The sequence below is a fragment of the Plasmodium relictum genome (genome assembly GCF_900005765.1).
Source record: "Plasmodium relictum strain SGS1 genome assembly, chromosome: 10".
In the NCBI taxonomy this organism is placed as follows: Eukaryota; Apicomplexa; class Aconoidasida; order Haemosporida; family Plasmodiidae; genus Plasmodium; species Plasmodium relictum.
In genome coordinates this window covers 598,532-619,565 of record NC_041688.1, presented here as the reverse complement: position 1 = coordinate 619,565, position 21,034 = coordinate 598,532, and the positions used below count along the sequence as shown (strand labels likewise).

Here is a 21,034-nt window from a genome sequence, read left to right as displayed (position 1 = left end):
AAATAAAGATAATATTAAAAAAAAGGAGATACAGAAAACATGAATATATAAGAAAATAAGATTTCAATTTAATTTAATTTAAATCATTTTATAAAATGCTTTTAACAAGAAACTGAAAAAATTTATATAAAAAAATATTTTTTCTCTTATATAGATTATGTATATAAATATATAATTATCAATATATTAAAAAAAAATTATCAAAAAAAAACTTCTAAAAATATTTAATTGAAAATAGTTTTGTAATTCTTTACAATGGTTTATAATTTTTATTTTTTTTTATTTTTGCTTTTTACAATAACACGTGAAAAAAGAAAAAAAAAATATATTATGGAATTTTTTGATGATAAATTAGTAAAAACTTCTCATTTAGAAATAAAAAAAAAATTAAAAAAATTAAAATGAAAGAGATATTATTAATAAAATATACAAATACAAAAAACATATATGCGTTAAAATTTCTACGAATAAATATAGGGATCAAAATCACAAAGAATATATTTTTATTTTTTTAAGAAAAATTAAAGTAATCCGATGTATTTATATCTTAGTGTGCAAATCATTTTTTTTTTATTTCATTTTGTCAAAAAAAAAAAAAAAAAAAATAGATAAGTAAATGTAACAATATATAAAATTCTTTTTTTCCTGATTTTTTTTTTTTTTAATTCATTTTCAATATCTTTTTTATTTATTTTTATTAAAAAATATATATAATATTTTTATATTCTTGACCCACCTAAATAAAGGAAGAAACTTTTTTACATAATTCATATGTAATTAAGAATATGTATATATATATATAGACTTAAATTTTCCTTAAATTATTTCTTTTTTTTAAAAAATTCTGAAAATTTATCAAAGTATTTTTCTTTTAATATAATAATAATAAAGTATCCCTAAACCCATTCCAGTTAAATGAGCAATATGACCTATTAAATGAATACATAAAAATAAAAAAAATATAAAAAAAAACATAAAATTAAAAAAGTAAATATTTTATAACTAAATGTAAATTATTCTATAATCAAAAATGCCATATAAGTAAGAATATATATTGATGTAAAATAAAAATAATAAGTGAATAAAAGATAAATTCATATAAAAATAATACTTTCCCATAGTTATTTATTTAAAATATAATTAAGATTCTTTATAATAAATAATGAAATAATATATATAAATGTATACCTGTATTATCTTTTTTATCACTTAATACACAGTAAAATTCATTTAAAAAATATAATCCTGAAAAAAGAGCCTAAAAAGAAAAAAAAAAAAAAAGTTTGTAGAAAATAGTATATGTATTTTGTATATATTTATTTGTTTATATTAAAATTATTAGGTGCATTTTGTATTTTTACTAATGGTAATGCGATTATTCCATATAAATAAATATTTTGTTTGGGGTATAGAAAAGTATATGTCATTAAAATAGAGCTTATACTCCCACTTGCTCCAAATACATAAATATTATTATAATTGTTCTTATGATATAGAAGTTGCACATATGCAGATATAATACCACTAATTATATATGTGATAATAAAATTTCGAGAATTTATTAACATTTCTAAAGAGGTTCCTATATAATATAAAGATATAGTATTTAATAAAAAAGATTGAATAGTATTATGACTTATTAAAGAAGTTACTAATGTATATAATTTTTTTTCTTTTAAACTTCGCAAACTACAACAGAAATATTTATACATAAAATCTAAAGTCAATCCATATGAAGAAAAATATTGTTTTCTAAAATAATCATAATTATTTGCTGGTTTCGCCTTTAACCATAATAAAAAAACTAAAACATGTAATAACATCAACGTATATGTAACAGGAGACTTTCTGTAATGATATAAGAACAAACTTTTATAATAAGATTTATTAAAATTTTTAAAGTAATAGTGTATATTATTTAAAAAATATTTTTTTTTTATTAGTAAGTTATTTAATAATTGTTTTATTTTTCTATCATTTTTGATCATGTGAATAATAGATATGTTAGAAGATATATTTTTATATTTAGAAATTTCACTTTGATATTTTTTTTTTAAAAACATATATTTTATACGTAATTTATAATATAAATTATTAATCGATTTTTCAATATTTCCTTCAATTTTAATAACATTTTGCATTTTATTATTTAAATTGGTTATGTAACTCTTCAATGCATCCTTTTTTATAAGTGATAATAAAATCTTTCCCTTTTCATCTTTTCCTTTATTAGAATATCTGGAAAATTTTCTTATACTATTTTTATTAAAAATTTCATTTTTCTTTTCATAATTTAAATAGTATTTATTTTTTTCTAACAAATCGTATTTTCTTTCTTTACAGTAATTAATTCTTGAATAAAAATTTCTTCTAAAAAATTTTAGTTCAAGCAAATTTTTTTTTTTTGTCATCAAACCCATTTCAAGTATTATATATACATAAAAAACTATATCTCTATATGTAAATACAATAAAGACAAAAATAATGAATAAATATATTCTATTAGAATAATAATAAGTTATACATTTTTTTTATTACTATCAAAAACAATTATAGTCTATTTTTTTTTTTTTTTTCTTAACTCATACTCATATAAACTATTTAAAAACAACTAAAGTAGTATTTAGTAATGTTTTTAATTAGATATGTTTTACATATAAAACTTTTACTAATTTATTTTATTTACATTAAAATTAATATAAAAAGATATACTTTATACTTTTAGAATTTTATTATTTTATCATAAGTAGCCAAATATTTAAAATGTATCAAAAATTTCCATTTGTGTTAAAAAAAGATAAAATATTATTAACAAAATTTTCTTTAAACAAAATAATTTCATATTAAAAATATTTAATAGAGTATTCAATATTATATATATATATATAAATGCTTAAGTTATCTGATAAATTATTATGTTTTTATATTATTCTAAATACTTTTTCCAAATATGTAGAATTATATTAAATTATTTCAATATGATATTCTTAAAAATGCTTCAAATTTAATTTTTTTTTTACATGTTAACATCAATGCTTTCATATTAAGATATTTCAAATTTATATTTTCATAAATGTTTTTTTTTCACTTCTTTTCCTAATTTATTTAATATCTTATATTTTGTGTTTTTTATAATTATATAATTTGTAACATTCTTAATTTGGGAATGATTAGCATATAAAACAATCTTTCAATGTGCTTTAAACCTGTTTTTTTTTTTTTTTTTTTTTGAAAAAAATATATAGTAAAAGTTAAAATTTTTTTTTTTATAATTCTTTTTTAAAAGAAAAATTTTGAAAAAAAAAATTTTCTTTTAGTTAAATTTTTATAATTTTTAATAAAATGGTATTGTTTTCCTCTATTGTGAATAATATATATGAAAATACTAAGAAAGTTAACGAATGTTCAGATATTAAAACAGTTGAAGAAGAATATATAGAATGTGAGATAAATAATAAAAAAAAAAAATGGTCTGAAAATAAATTAAAATATGAGTTACAAAATATGAATCATGATATCATTTGTATAAAAAAATATAAATATTATCCTTTTAAGAAAAAATGTCAAAATAATTTTTCTTTTTTGAGGGAAAGAGAAAAATATTACACATCAAATGAAAAAATGTAAATTGAAAAAAACAAAATATATATAGAATAAAATATATGAATAAAATATTTATAATTAAATATATTTAGATATTTAAAATTTCTTTTATTATAAAGAAGATTAAATATTTTTATATATTTTTCAAAATTTTCTTTTTTTTTTAGAAAAAAAAGAAATTACAAGATAATTTATGAAAACTTAAAAAGTTCTCCACCTATCCAAATCGCTTTCTGCGGCATACTAATGACTATACTTATTGGTTTGTTAGAATTGAAAAACAAAAAATTTAAAAATTCTTAAAAAGTGGAATTTATGCATTAACAGAAGAAAAAGGAAAAATAATATTGTTGAAAAATTAATTTATAAAAGGGACTTTAATTATAAAAAAAATATATATATTTTATTTTTTTTTGTTTATTTATTAGTTTTATTTTAAAATCAATATCATGATTTATATTATTATTTTATTCGTATTTTTTGTTTATGTTATTTAATTGTATAAATATATATATAATAATAGTCATTCATTATAAATTCAGTCACTTAAAATTTTTTTTTTGAAGTTATTAGCAATATATAACAGTATATTATTTATTCTTATTTTTATTTATTTTTTTTTTATTAAATGCGTGTTTTAGTAAAGTTTTTTAATAAACTCAAAAAAAAAAAAAAGAAAAATTGTCGAAAATTCAAAAAGCATTTAAATATATATAAAAAAAAAAAAAGTCAAACCCTTAAATGTGTAAAAAAAAATGAATTATTAAAATTCTCTTGTTTAAATGAAAAAAATTATATATATAGTAGTGATAATAATAATACGGATTAATATAATTAAAAATAAGAAAATTATAATAATTATTCAAATGTTGTAGTATTTTATTTTTAATTCATTTTTATATTATTTTTTTATGTTAACCATCTCATTCATGGAAAATATAAAAGGAGGTAAAAATATATATTTTTTTTAAGATGAAAAAATTGTAATTTGAATATTTTACATATTAGCTAAATACATATAAAAAATAGAAAAAAAAGAAAACCTTCTTAAGAAAATGAATTTGAGTAAAATAAATGATGCAAATATAATAGATGTCGATTATTATTTTATATTAAATATAGGATTTTTTATATGTTTTGAAAATGAATATAATAATCTTTTAAATGATGAAAATTCTAATAATGATAAAACAAAATTAATAAGGAAAATAAATAATTTAAAAAAATATATTTATTATGAGAAAAGAAAGAAAAAAATTAAAGTTCTAGCAATACAAGAAAACATAGATCAAAGAAAATACATGAAGATAAAAATAACTAATAACAAAAATGGTAACGAAAAAACAACAAATATAAAAAAAAAAAGTAAAAGCAGTAATATTAAAAAAAGTAATACAAATAACTTTCAGATAACAAGTTATTTACTTATTAACAATGAATTTTTTAGTTATCCCGTTAGATTAAAATGTATTAATAAGGGAAAAAAAAAAAAAGATAAAAAAAATGGTAAAAAAGGAGGGAGTTTTATTTTTTCTAAAGGTAATACAACTTTAAATAATTTAAATTGTGAATTAAGTATTAAAATTGATTCTAATAACTCAGTTTTAATTAATGAAGAATCGTTAAATGAAAATGATAATAATAAAGGATTGTTAAACTTTAAGCAAATAGATAGTACTGATAAGAATAGTATCAGCAAAAATAATTTTAAAAACAGTATAGAAATGTTTGAAGTTGATAATAGCAAAGTAAAAGAAAATCATAAACAAAAAAAGGAAAAATATGATCAATACATGAATGATAGAGTACACAAATATGATATATTTAAAACACTGTTAAGCAAAAAAAAAAAAAAAAAAATTTCTAATAATGTATTTATAATAAACAGAAGTATTAAATTTCCTATAAAATACAATCAGCTATGTGCAAAGTCTTATATATTTTTCATTATCCAAGATGTAAATAATGATAAAATAACATATTACAGTTACTGTAGTTTATTTTCATTGAATGGTATATTAAAACAAGGAATACAAATAAGAAAATTATATCATATTAATAAAAAAGGAAAAATTAAAGAGCATATTCTGAATGCATTGAAAAATAAAATTTATTATAGTTCTGATGATTCATTAAAGAAAAAAAAAAAAAAAATATATAATTTTTTAAAAAAAAATTGCATTTACTATGATCTAATAAAATTATATAATTTCGAAAACAAAAAAAAAAAAAAAAAAGGAAAAGGAAAATACTTACGTAAAATTAACAATATAGACAACCTTAAAATATATAAAAAAAATAAGAAGGTGAAAAAGAATACTTACTTAAAATCTAATAATCAAAAAATACTAGATTTACATTTATTTAGTATGGAAAAACTTAATACTACTAAAAAATTATTTAAGGATATTCAAATTACTTCTGTTTCAGCAAAATTCAACGATTACAGAAATAATGATAGTAAAAAAGAAACTGTGGGAGGTAATACTAATAAAAATAGTCTTTTTAATAATCAAATCAGCAATATAGATAACGATGGTGAGAAAAAATACAAGGGTATAAATAAGTATTCCCTAAAATCATCCTCAAAAAGTTTTAAATATAACAATTTTTATAAAGTTTTGTTAAAATGTAAATACATTGAAAATTTAATATCCTCTTTAAAAAACTCTTTACCAGAAAATTACAAGTGTAATAAAAAGACATATATTAAAAAAAATTCAAAAAATAAATATATAAACAACTATAAGTCAAATGATAATGATTTTAAAAATTATAAAAGAAAATACTCTTTATGCAATAAAAGAATTATAAATGGTAATGCTGTAATTAATCATTTATATTGCAAAAAAATGATTAGTTCAAATGATAAATTAATAGACAAAAATGATTGTTCACTAAATAATTATGCTTTAATAAATATGAAAAAAGAAAATACAAAATATAATAAAAGAAAATTAAAGAAGAATATATTTTTAAAATATAAAAAAGAATCATATTCCTTAAAACCTTATCATAACCTATATAAATGTAATAATAATAATAATGGTTTAAAATTATGTAAAAAAATAATAAATTTATATAAAAAATGGAATATAATTAAAAAAAAAAAAATAGCTGGGTATATCATTTTTAATTTCATGAATTTTAACAAAGATACAATATATTATAATGAAAATAAAAATGATTTATCAACTTTTCATGAAAACATTTTTGATGCAATTGGTAATAATCAATATGAATACTATAAATATAATAGTAATTCAACGAGCAATTACGATTGGTTTTTTAATTCATTCGAATTTGTTGGAAAAACAGATAATATTAGTTTGTTAAGTGATAAAGTAATAAATAAAAAAATTGACAAGAATTGTATTTTATTAAATAATTACTCAGAAAATTATAATAATAAAGAAGCACTTACAAGTTCAGTCAAATCGTTAGAAAATCTTGAAAAAAAAATTATTCAAAAAGATAATAAAGGAATTAATGAAAAAAATGAAGAAAATTATGAATTGAAAGAAAATATAAGTAATAAAAATTATAATAAGCATTATGATAATAACATAAGTAATAGTAAAAGTGAAAGTGAAACTAATATAAATTATAGTAATAGTCATAATCAAGAAATTATAAATTATAAAAATTGTTATAGTAATATTTATATGACTAAAGAAAATAAAAAAGATAAAATAGGCATAATTAATGAAATATATAATAAAGATAATAATGAGAAAAAAGAGAAAGCAGAAAAAATAGACAATATATTAGAATCGAATGAAATTTTTTCTCAAAATAGTAATGATATATCTAATCTGGAAATAAAGGAAAAAAAACTAAATGATATTTTTCAGCATATAAGCAAATATATAAATCGTATAAGTAAAAATATCAATATAACAAATAAAAACAGATATGATGACTATCCCTTTGATTTTTTATCAAAGGAAAAGTTTGAATATATATCAATGTTAACACCTACTATTAATGAAATAAAAACATTAAGTACTATATTAAATATACCTTTAATAAAAATGAATGAATATGAAAAAGATTGTGTATGGAAGTTTCGTTTTCAACTTTTAAATAGAAAAGAAACTTTAGGAAAATTTTTAAAATGTGTAAACTGGGAAAATAAAGATGAAGAAGAGGAAGCAATTATTTTATTAAATAAGTGGCCGAAACCTTGTTTAGAGGATTGTCTTGAATTATTTCATTCATATATGCATCATAGTGTTATTAAAAAATATATTATTGATATTATAAAAAACACAAAAAAAGATCAATTAAAATTATATTTATTTCAGTTAGTACAATGCTTAAGAATTTCGAATTATGAAAATATTGACAATTTATTTATAAATACATTAATACATAAATGTATTAAATCAAAAAAATTATCTATATATTTGCATTGGCTTCTTTTAAGTGAAACAAAAGATAAATTAAAAGGAAATTTATATTTGTATGTTCATAAATTATTTATTAATAAGCTAATGAATTCTGATTTAAAAAAAAAAAAGGAAATTTTACAAATTTTAAAAAATCAAAATAGATTTCGTAATCAGCTGCTATATTTAACAAAGATCGCAAAAAATAAAAGTGATCGTATACAAAACAAAACAAAAAAATTAAAGCACTTCTTATTTTATTATAGGAAAAATTACGGATATATAAATATTAAAGATTTTATTAAAAATAACATATTTGTAGCTGATAACAATATTTATGATTTTTCTCATTTGAGTCCTTCCCAAAATAAAATTTCCAATAGTAATATCTCATGTGAATTGAATTTAAATTTAGAAAAAAAAAAAAAATTTCCAAAAGGAAATTACTATAAACAAAATTATTTACCTGCAATAATTAAAAAAAATACTTTTCATGAAGATATTCATAAAGAATATTTTGAAGATACCGATAAAAATTCATCTGTTTTCTGCTTAGAAAATAATAATAACAGTAGCATAAATAAATCTTATGAAACATATAATCAAAATAATACTGAGGATAAGGAATATTTTGAGTTTAATAATAACAAAAGCAACATCAGTAATTCTATTTATTATTTAGATAATGAACTAACTATTAATTATGACATAAATGAAGATATATACTTTTTTCAATATAAAAAAGATGTTAATCAAAGATTAAGTTCCGATGTTAGCAATGAATCAAGCAACATAATTAATTATATTGATGATTCAAAAAATGTAAAAATAGAAAAAAATAAAGATAATTCATTCTTTTCTAATTTTTTACAATTTAATGATAACTTCGATTTTTTTCTGAGTACCACTTATAGTGATGAAGATAATAATATTGAAATATTAGATGATTCAATAAACATTGTTCAAAAACAGAAAATAAAAAAAATTAATGCCCCTTTAATTTTGCCAGTTGATCCAAATATAGAATTATTAAGTTTTTTGCCAGAGCAATCATACGTAGTACGCTCTTCTTTATATCCTATTGTTATAGCTTGCTTAGTTAGAAAAAAAATAAAGCTTTATCATGAACATTCTCACAATTTAATTATTAATAAACAAAAATATTTAAAAAAAAATATAAAAAATAAAAAAAATTATTCATTATATAATTCTTATAACTCTAAATTTATTAAAGCTTTATACACTTCTTTTGACAATGCAAAAGATTTTGATTACTTTTTTAAAAATATAAAGTATAATAATAATAATATCTTTTACAAAAAGAAGAAAATAGAAAAAATTGATTTAAAAAATTATGGTCTTTCTTCTGTTGAACCAAATAAAAAAAACAATTTTTCTTCTAATACAAATGAAAAATTGAAGTATGAAAATTCAAACTTCAATAAAAATAATAAAAGTACAACATGTAAAACAGAAGATTTAAAGGAAGATGAAGTTAAAGAAAAAATTAAAAAACAAGTTGAAAAGAATGAAGAAAAATATGACATTGATGATGAAAATGAAAGTAGTGAAGATGAAGATAGTGAATACTGTGAAAATAAAGAAAAGAAAAAGGATGAGGAAAAAAAAGGGCAAACTAATAAAAATAATGAAAAAGAGGATAAAACAAAAAAGAATATCGATAAAAATTGCATTAAAAATAGAGGTGTGAAAAAAAAAAAAAGTATAAAAAAATATAATGAGATATATGAATTATCAATAAAAAAATATATTTATAAAGCTGGTGATGATTTAAGACAGGATCATTTAGTAATACAAATAATATATATAATTGACAACATATGGAAAAGGTATGGATTAAACTTAAAATTAACTCTTTACAAAGTTTTGGCATTATCTACTGACGATGGTTTTATTGAATTTGTTGATTACGCTGAATCTATTTCCTCAATAAAAAAAAATTATAAAGGAGAGATTAGACAGTATTTTATTGATAACAGTTCTGATCCTAATTCTCCCTTAGGATTTGATGCACAAAAACTAGAAAATTTTATATCAAGTTGTGCGGGTTATAGTGTGATAACATATATATTAGGAATAGGAGATAGGCATTTAGATAACTTAATGGTATCAAAAGATGGTTGTTTTTTTCATATTGATTTTGGTTACATTTTTGGAGAAGATCCAAAACCATTTTCTCCTCCTATGAAATTATGTAAAGAAATGATTGAAGCAATGGGTGGAGCTCATAGTATAGGTTATGAGCAATTTTTAAAAAAATGTTGTCTAGGTTATAAATATTTAAGATATCATTCAAAACTTATAATAAGTTTACTTGATTCTATGTGCGAATCAGGACTTAAAGATATGAAAGCAAGCCCTGAATTATGCGTTTTAAAAGTTCAAGAAAAATTTCGGCTTGATTTAAATGATGAAGCAGCAGAAATATATTTCTTAAGTGTCATTAATGCATCAGTTAAAACATTATTTCCTGTTGTTGTAGACAAATTACATGAATGGGCTTTAAACTGGAAATGATATGTATTTTTTATTTTTATATATTTTGTTTAAATTGGAATAATAATAATATTCTTTATCTTTAAATATATTTTGAATTTTATTTTATTTTTTAAGTACAACACAATTTATATTTTTATTAGAAATATTTTATCTTTTGTCACAACTACTATCTTATTTTAAAAGAATTCGTTTTCTTTTTCTTTTCCTTTTTTTTTTTTTTTTGGTCTTTATTTTCAACTTTTTTATTGTTTATTTCTCATCTTTATTTTATTTTTATTTCTTTACTTACTTTTCTTTTTACATTTATTCATTGTTCTTTCTCATCTTTTTCTTAATGTTTGCAATTTTTTAATTTACATTACATATATTTCTAATAACAAGTTTTGGCCCCAAAAGTGTTTCGTTTTTTCGTTATACATATTTAAAAAAAAAAATATATGTATACATTTTTTTTTTATTCTATATATACATATTACTGTCTCTTTAATAAAAAAAATTATAAAAATTTTTTTAGTATTTTTGTTATTTAATACATATATAAAATTAAATCAGTTTCGTCTTTAAATAAAATTATTTACAATGTTTGAAATATTTATAATTAATTTTTTTTTATTTTATGTAGTAATGAATATAATGAAATTATCAATTGTATTATTTGCAAAACATATGTATTACCATCCATCATATAAAAATATATTTATTTATTTTATAGTTTATCTTATTTTATTTATTTATATAATACTATAATTTATCCCTTTTGTTCGTACATGTACATTATTGCTTTTTCTATGCAAATTCTGAATATCTTTTTAGAAATTTTAGTCTTGCCTACATTATCTAAATGGATAGAAAACATAAAAGGATTCATAATTTATAATAAATATATTAATAGAATTATTTAGTATATAAAAATTATATAAATATATTTTTCATGTAAAAATATTTTTAAAATGTTTTAAGTTCAAAGATACAATAGAAAATAAAACATGCACATTTTAAAGAAATTCTATTACAATTATCAATGATACATATAAAATATATGAACCCATACAGCTGAAATAAAAAAAAATATATAGTTAAAGTCAAACATTCTAATTAAAATTGTAATTTAATGAGAAATTAAAAGAATTTTAGAAAAAGGAAAAAATAATAAAATAAAATAAAATATATATATATAAAATGAATCACTTTTACAAAAATAAAATTATATTTCTAGTAAAGGTAACTATTTAGAACAAAAACAAAAAAAATTAGGATGAAAAAATATTGTGTGCATTCTAAAGAAATACATATATTACTATAAATTTTCACACAAAAAAAAAAAATAAAATTAGTGGCAGTTATCCAATTAAATGTAAAAATGCCATGTTTTTTTTTTTCTTTTAAATTTATATATTAACTATGCATTATTATGCACACAAATAAAATTTAAATCCCTTACTTCATTTTTTAAATACTTGTATGTGAGAAATAATTTTTGAAAAAAACATACTTGTATTTTCTACACTAAAAAAAAAAAAAAATAATTACAATACTTAAAAGTTAAAAAAAAAAAAAAACAAGCTATATCGTTGTTCATATGATAAATAAAGACATGTTTTCTCTTTTTCTACAATAAAATAAAAAAAGTGTAAATCTAATTTTTACACTTTTAATGTCTCAATACATGAGTGCACGTGTGTTTCTGTGATATTTCAGTTTCATTTAAAAAAAAAAAAAATAATGCAAATTCTATTAAAAAAAAAAAAAAAAAACCATTAGTATTATTAGATGCATATGGTGAAAACAGTAATTTCTTTTAATTTACACAACTAAATAAACAAAATTTATATAGAAACATTATAATTAAAAAAAGGTATATTCTTAAAAATTAAAAAGAAATATAATAATATCTTTATTTTTTGAATTGTTTTATAAGATTTAAGCTACCCTCAAAAAAAAAAAAAAATATGTTTTTTACTTTTTATTTATTTTTTTAGTAAATTCGTTACTGAAAGAAGCTTATTTATTTTTTTTTTTTTTGTTTTATTTTGTTTTGTTTTGCTTTTTATTTATTTATATCTTTTTTTTTCTTTCTTTCTTTTCTTTTTTTTGTAATTTACTTCTTTCCATTCTTTGCATATAAATATATTCATTTAAATTTGTATTTTCATATTTGTATTTTTTTTTTTAATTATTAATGTATTCAGTCTATTATTTACATTTTTAAAGAAACATCATAAGATCTCATTTTCAAGATTTTTTTTGTAACTTTTTTTTTTTAAATTAAAAAAAAGAAAAAGACAAAAAACTACTAAGATTTTTAATAAAAATAAAAGATATTTAATATATAATAAAGGGGAATCAAAAAAAAAAATTTATATTATAATAAAAATACGCATTATATTCCTTTTTAATTAATAATATTTGATTTAAAAATGAGTTCTTTAAAGTAATTAAAAAATCCATTATTGTAAAAAAAATTATAGAAATAATCTAAATTTTAATTTTATTTTTATTTTTTAAACTAGAAAAAAGAAGCAAGATATACTTTGGGAAAAAAAATGGAGGAATGTAAGATATTAAAAAAAAAATATAAAAGATTTCTTAACTATGTGAAAAAAAAAGAAAAAAAAATTTTCTTTTGATAATAAAACAGTTATTAAAAATTTAACATATTTAAATTTAGAATTTTTAATTTTATTTTAAATTTAAAAAATTTTAAATAAATACTATTTTAGCATTGATATTTTTCATTTCATTATAAATATTGTAATTTTACACTTTTTATGTAATATATATTCTATATATTAATTTGTAGCTTATACATCAAAAAGCGATTAAAGAAGAAATGAATAAACAGCTCAAAGCATCTTTAGAAAGACAGTAAAAAACAAAATTATACGTCAATATAATTAATGAAAATAAATTATATTGAATATGAACTTATATATTTATACTAACATGAATTTTATTTTTAAAAATATGTTCATGTTTTTCCGTATTTTTAGAAAACAAGAAGAAGAAGAAAAGGAATGTACTTTTAAGCCTCAAACATTATGGAATCAAAGTTTTAAAAAAACCATTTCTTTTGTAGATGAATTTTTTGTTAAATTGAAACCATATATAGAACAACAACAAGGTGAAAATATATATATATATTCCCTATGTAATTATTCTATTATTATGTTCTCTTTTATTTTTCATTTTATTTTTTTTCTCTTCTTTCAATAAAATATATATATTTTTAACACAGCATACTTAAACCAACTAAAGGAGCTTGAATATGAAGATGAGATTTTTTCTCAAAAAGTTAAGGTAATCAATTTATATTTTTATTGCACCACTAATTTTACAAGAGATTTAAATTATTACATAAATGTAGTATATTTATAAATAATAAGAAAATAAATATGCAAATATTTAATTTATTTCTATTTTTTTTTTTTTTTCTTAGTTTATATATATATATATATATATATTTATTTATTTATTTATGATGGTTCTTTTTTGTTATTTTAGGAAGAATTGAGAATAATGTTATCAAAAGCAGTAGACAAAGAGATAATGGAAACAATTATTGAAGGATATAAAGGTGTTAGGACAAGAGGAATGAATAAAGTGAAGAGGGAAAAATTAGATATCCTTTCAAAAATGATTAAATTAGAAAGAGAATATAATTGTTTTATGGCTAGGGAAAATGTAGACAAAAAGGATTTAGAAGAATGTGGTTTTGATTGTGATTTAGCAGCAAAATTAAGAAACGACATATTGAAAGAATCGTTATGCCCAAATTCTTTAAGAGATTTTGCAAAAATAAGACAAGAAATAAATAATGTATTAGAAGACGAATTAAAAATAAGAGAAAATAAAAATACATTGAATGAAATAAATAATGAACATCAGTTAAATAAAGAAAATTGTTATATAGCAGGAAGTAATGAAAATGACTCAAATATAATATCAGAAGAAAATGTAGACATAAATAATGATAAAGTATTAAATAATAAAAGCTCAAATCATACTGAAATAAATGAAAAAAATAAATACAATTTAAAGAATACAAATAATATAGTACGAATAACAAATGAAAATAACAATACGAGACATACTAGTAAAGTATATATTTTAAGTGAGGCTGAAAGAAATATCAATATACAACATCCTATTAATGAACCTATATACAATCATAAATGTATCCACTCAGCAAATAAAGAGGAGAAAAACGATTTTAATCAAAAAATTTATGATCCTTATATAGAAGAAAAAAATGAAATTTTTGTACCACATAATCAAAATAATTTAAAGAAATGGGATTATACTAATCTATACAATTTCAATAAACAAGACCTAGAAAAAAATACTTATAATGAGAAAAAATATGAGCATAATAATAAAAATATTTATTTGAATAGTAATTATATGAAAATATTAAGAAATGAAGATGCCAATAAATATGTTTCTTCTCTGCAAAAGGATATTAATTCTATGAATGTTATAATATTAAATAACAATAAAAATGAAAAAAATAGTAATTCATCTATTAACAATTTAGAAGAAGGTAATATCGTGAATTATATAAATAAAAATCATGTATTTGCAAATGAAAACAATATTAATACAAATAATTTTAAACAAGTACATAAATCTTATTTTATATCTAAAAATGATAATAATATCCCAAAAAATATAGACATAAATATATTAAAAAAAGAGAAACCTAAAAATATTATCGAATCCAAAAATACTTATTTTCCCCAAAATAAAAATAAAAATGGAGTTTTTTTAGGTGATGTTAAATATACTCTGCAAAATAATAAAAATATATACTTAGGAGAATATGAAAATAAAAATACTAGATATATTGATAAAAACGCATATAATATTAAAAATAATAATAATTTTTATGATATTTATTCTAATAATAATAAAAATGAACAAATTATTTATAACAAAAATAGTTTTTATGCAAGTGATATAAATGATCAAAAGAAAAATGTACCATTAACAATCGCAACCAAAGAAGAATCACCATATACTACTTATGTTAACAAAGAAGATTATGAAAATAAACAATTGTTTAAGAATAAACCTATACTTAATAAAATAATAGGAAATTTTCCGATTTATCAGAGTATAAGTTAAGGATAAATTATTGAAAAAAAAAAAAAATTAATAGATAAATATATCGTAATTTATAAATTTTATTAATAGTTATAATTAATTATATATTTTATAATTTTTTTTTTAATACTAAATATTCTTTTTTACATACTATTTTTGTTTCTATTTTTGTTTCTATTTTTGTTTTTGTTTTTGTTTTTATTTTTATTTTATTTTATTTTTATTATTCGTTTTAAATTTTTTTTTTTTTTTTACGTTTTTATTTTGATTTTTATTTGTTTGGTGATATTCACATATTTTTCGTTTCTTTAAGGTTATTCTACATAGAATTTTATACTTCTTTTTTTATAAATTGTGTATGCTATTTTTTTAATTCTTTTTAGTCTTGTATTTTCTTTTTTTTTTTTTTTTTTGTCTATAATGAATAATGTTTACATTATAAGAAATACAAATGTTTTAAAGACTAATTTATATATATATATATATATATATATATATATATATATATATACATGTATTTTGCTAATAAATATTTTATATTTTGTAAACAGTTTTATACTACTTTTCTATGGGATCATTTTGTACATTTTTAATTTGTTCATTTCTTCCTTATATTGAATTGTATAATAAAAATTAAAAAAAAAAGTTTATATAATTACAAATTTTACGAAAAATAAATACTAATACATATAATAAACGTACATAACTAAGTCTATATTATATGAAATATATTTTTTAACATAAAGATAAAATATTTATACAAGTTGTTTTCATTAAAATTTGTTTTGTTTTATTTTTTTTTAGAAAAATAAATGATAATATATTTATAATTTAATAACATAAGTATTTTTTTCCATGAAAAGATTTTAATTTTATACTTTAACAAAAAATAAAATAAAATAAAACTGGAAATTAAATGATATAATCATCTTATCATTTTCCTAATTATATATAAATTCTCTAAATAAAGCATTTTTTTTTCCTTTTTTTTTTTCTTCAAGTAACACAGGAAAATCTAAAACGTTAAAATTATTAGTTTTTAGAAACAGTTTTCTTTTTATCCATTGCAATAATGGGATATTTATATATGCTATGTAGAGAAAAATTATATAAAGTAGCAATATAATATGTTCATTTATTCCAGTATTTGAATGTTTTTTTTTAAAAAAAACTTCGTTTTCAACAAAAAAATTATTTACTGAGTATAAAAAACACATAAAAACCAAATCTATACCAAAGTATTTTAAATATAATATTATAAATATATTGAAGTATGTTGTATATCTTGACTTAGGAATAAATTGTAATTGAATTTTTGTTGATTTATCATTACATTCTAAAGCTAAAGAATAAGTATTTAGCTAAAAAAATTATATAATATATATATATATATATAATTATAAAGCCATATGGATTTAAATAAATATATATAAAAATTATAAATAAATTTATGTAAAGTTCATAATATATTTAATTTTACCATTATTGTTTTCATGTCAACCTTGTTATAATATCCATTTTCTTTTAATCTTAAAACTTTTTGACATAGGATTATAGAAAAAAAAGGAATAATAAAAATATTTATAAATTGACGTAAAAAATATAAAAAAACTCTGTTCAGGAATTTTAAGCGAATTTCACAATAAATTAAAGAAAATTCATTAATAAATGTTAAAAATAATTTAAAAATTATTGGCCATCTGCCTAATTTTTGTGCTGTTTCTTTTAATCCACTTATCCAGAAAAAATTAAAATTTACACAAAGCAAAATTAACAATGTAATAATTTGGGATAAATGTGATACAAATATAACTCTAAAATTACTATCAACAACTCTATAAATATAATAAAATAAAAACAATAATAGCCATGTCATAATAAATATTTTGGGGCTTTTAGAGGTATATATATCCTTAATAGACAAAAATAAAATATCAATTCTTTTAGATGCGGCTAACAAAATTAATGTTAAGAATATTACTGCAACGCATATACTTAAGAATAAAGTAAATTTGCTGCAGTAGTTATTTGCTACAGGGATTAAAATAAAAAAAACATTTTTTTTCATTAATTCGATTAGAAAATAATAATTTTTTTCTATATTTTTTATATGCTTTGCAATTATATTTGCAAATGTTATAAAAATTAATATATCCAGAAGAAGAAAAGAGAAAATAATAAGATAAGTTGAAGAAATAACATTTACACCTAATCTAATAATTTCAAAAATATATAAAAATTTTTAATTTTTATATTAATGAATATTTATGTGAATAGTTATGTATCCTTATAAATAGAAGTAATTTATTATTTGTATTTATTTTTATATTATAACAATTTAAATAACTCAACATATATACCTATATATATAAATTAGTTCTCTTTATAAGCATACCTTAATCCTTTTGATGAATAAAAATACATTCCTGAATGCAATGATAAATTAATAGTACAGTGAATCATACACAAAATCCAGACTTCATGATTTGAAAGTATACTTGTTATTTTGCTAAAATTAAGATCACTAAATAGAAACTTAATGAAAGTAAAATCATGAATAGCAAAAATATGAATTATAAAGAGTAGAATCAGAAAAGACAAGAACATTCTAACAATTTTTTGGGAAGTTTTATATTTTGAAAGAAAGTTATATAAAATTAAAAAGAAAAATGAAAATAGCACTATAGCCACAGTAAATCTCTGACTTTTTGATACATCATAACTATTTAATAACATATCATATATCTTTGTACCCTATTAAAAAAAATATATATATATATAAATTGTAATAAAATTTTATATTTATAGAAATATATATAAGCAAAATTTATATAACCAATTTTATATTGTTTATTTCACATGTGTTAGTACTTTCATTATAGTAACAAATGTTTCTTGAAAAATCACAAATGTTTTTGCTCCCATTAAATTTAGAACATATTTTTGTATCTATATTTTTATAAATCCATGGATTATTATCTTTAAAGTAGTAAGAAAAATAATAAAGCTGTAAACATATTAAGTCTATATATTTTATTATAGAAATAATATATGATATAATTAATATCATTGCTATTGGTAAATGATAATAATTTATTGACCAAAAAAAAGAGATACATCCATCTAATACTAGACGTCCACAATTTATTTCTTGTAATAAAAAAGGTGCTGATAAAAGTGTATAAGTTATAACTAAAGGAAAAATTATTGCTATGGTTTTATATCTAATAAATATATATAAAGAAGAATTTAGTGTACCAATTGAACATGCTATACAATGTAATACAAATGTTTTTACATCAAAAATATGAAATTCATTCAATTTTTTATATATCCAAGGAAGCATAAACAAATTACAATATTTTAAATATTCCATATTTTCAAATACACTTGCCATTTTTATTATGTCATTGTATGAAATTCCTATAGTAACTAAATAATATAAAAAATTTTCGCAGTTTTGTTTTTTTAACAATGTTTCTTTAACACCTTTATCCTGAAAATATATTGAATAATCACATAAAGTATTTAAACTTGTATATCCTTCATACTTAATTTGATAGCTTTTTAACAATTTTAATAATTTTAATCTTTGCTTTTCTTTCGGATCCCTTATATCTATATATTTATTATATTTATCTAAATTCATTTTTTCCTTTTTATTTTGTTTTTTTATCTGACATAATTCAGATTTTTCATATGCCTTTAAAAATAAGGAATACCTAATTTTTTTCATATCATTTTTATTTTCCTTTATAAAATTTATAATATGATCGTAAGTATTTCTAAAAGAATTAGATTTTTTCTTTTTTTTTATCATATATTTTTCACTTCTACGATTAGTCAAGCTTAGGTTATTATTTGTTGTCTCCACGTAATTCTGAGAATCTATCCAATATATATTTTTTTTTTTATAAGTAATACAATCATTTTTGTTTTTGTTTCTGTAAAAGAATTTTTTTTTTTTTATATTAATTTCTTGATAATCATGAAAAAATTCATTTCTTAATTTATTTATATCCATTTTCTAAAGTTATTCAGTTTCTTGCATAACCTCATGTGTATATTTAGCTACGTAATAATAATTATAAGGAATAATATTTTATTTTGTTTTATTTTTAATTGAGACATATAAACATAAATATAATTAATACAAACATAACTTAAGAATCTTTTTTTTTAATAAGTTTTATTTTAATTACATAATTTATAAATTAACTAATGAATTATATTTATATAAGTTTATGTTGTCTATATTTTTATTTTACAACTACTTATACCCATAATTAAATTAATTATTTTAAAAAATAATATTAATTTTAGAAAGAATATTATATATACTTATAATGAATTCAATTTTTTTTTTTTTTCTTTTTAATTAAAAATGTTAATAGTTTATATTAGTATTTGAACTAATCTATTTTTTTATATTATTTCATAAGATTTTTTTTTTTTTCTAATAAAATGCTTAAATGAGAATTATAAGTTTTAGTAATGATAATTATCAAGTGCTTAATTAAAATATATAAATCCTAATGTAATACATATATATTACTAATTCCATAATTATTTATTTTTTTTTTTATTATATATCATTTTAAATATATCATTCAATTTATAGTTTTCAAAAAAATAAATAAATAAATATAAAAAAATGTAATTCACTAAATTAACTTTAAATTATAACAGCGAATCACTATATGAAAAAACTATATACACATATTTATTATCAAAAAAAAAAAAAAACAACATAAATTTAAACAATGGATGAAGATCTTTTATACTATACCCCTTTTTAAAGACATTTAAGAGTAAACAAACACATATATAATTTTTTAATTTGTATAATTCAACTAAATTTTTGTACTTTAAGATTTTTATATAATAAATTTATATTACCATACATTAAAAACAATATTATAAATAAAATATAAAATATGTATATGAACATATATATATATATATATATTTTTTTATTTGTTATTGTGCTAATATATAATAATTATTAAATCATTAAGAAGAGATATTTTAATAATTGGGATATAAAGAGAAGAATACTAATTAAAAAAGAAAAAAATTGTTAATTTTTTATTTGAATTTTTTTTATAAAAAAATATTTATATATTTTAATTAAATTATTAAGTTAATTATATACATAGACGTAGATGTATATATTTGTGTGTATAGGAAATGTGCAATAAAAAAAGAAAAAAAAAACATTTATATATTAACTATAATAATTTTTTATATTTTACTCAAAAAAAAAAAAAAAAAACTTAATTATAAATAATTAGTTATTTCTTATTTCTAAATAATAATATTAGTTTAGTAATTTTAAAATGTCTATATTACTTTAATTTAGAATATCAATTGTCTTTAATAATTTAAATATCGAACCATTATTAACTTTTTAATCT

General features: G+C 17.6%; 5 protein-coding genes across 5 annotated transcripts; 3 read left to right on the top strand and 2 right to left on the bottom strand.

The window, feature by feature from the left end:
- Positions 1-855: 855 nt before the first annotated feature.
- ROM9 (rhomboid protease ROM9, putative) lies at positions 856-2,420 on the bottom strand (the record flags this gene model as incomplete). The annotated part of the gene is made up of 3 exons (XM_028677093.1): positions 856-929; positions 1,189-1,258; positions 1,362-2,420. 3 exons carry the CDS (start codon positions 2,418-2,420, stop codon positions 856-858), a joined length of 1,203 nt encoding a protein of 400 aa, XP_028533517.1.
- A 922-nt stretch (positions 2,421-3,342) lies between these two features.
- PRELSG_1016700 (conserved Plasmodium protein, unknown function) lies at positions 3,343-3,906 on the top strand (the record flags this gene model as incomplete). The annotated part of the gene is made up of 2 exons (XM_028677092.1): positions 3,343-3,623; positions 3,771-3,906. 2 exons carry the CDS (start codon positions 3,343-3,345, stop codon positions 3,904-3,906), a joined length of 417 nt encoding a protein of 138 aa, XP_028533516.1.
- Positions 3,907-4,658: 752 nt separating this feature from the next.
- PI3K (phosphatidylinositol 3-kinase, putative) lies at positions 4,659-10,532 on the top strand (the record flags this gene model as incomplete). The annotated part of the gene is made up of 1 exon (XM_028677091.1): positions 4,659-10,532. One exon carries the CDS (start codon positions 4,659-4,661, stop codon positions 10,530-10,532), a length of 5,874 nt encoding a protein of 1,957 aa, XP_028533515.1.
- Positions 10,533-12,931: 2,399 nt separating this feature from the next.
- On the top strand, positions 12,932-15,638 carry PRELSG_1016500 (conserved Plasmodium protein, unknown function; the record flags this gene model as incomplete). The annotated part of the gene is made up of 6 exons (XM_028677090.1): positions 12,932-12,945; positions 13,025-13,067; positions 13,315-13,379; positions 13,505-13,635; positions 13,750-13,811; positions 14,016-15,638. The coding sequence occupies 6 exons, from the start codon at positions 12,932-12,934 to the stop codon at positions 15,636-15,638; spliced, it is 1,938 nt and encodes a 645-aa protein (XP_028533514.1).
- A 920-nt stretch (positions 15,639-16,558) lies between these two features.
- PRELSG_1016400 (amino acid transporter, putative) lies at positions 16,559-19,641 on the bottom strand (the record flags this gene model as incomplete). Its single annotated transcript, XM_028677088.1, has 4 exons — positions 16,559-16,978; positions 17,098-17,830; positions 18,013-18,371; positions 18,454-19,641. The coding sequence occupies 4 exons, from the start codon at positions 19,639-19,641 to the stop codon at positions 16,559-16,561; spliced, it is 2,700 nt and encodes an 899-aa protein (XP_028533513.1).
- Positions 19,642-21,034: the final 1,393 nt, after the last annotated feature.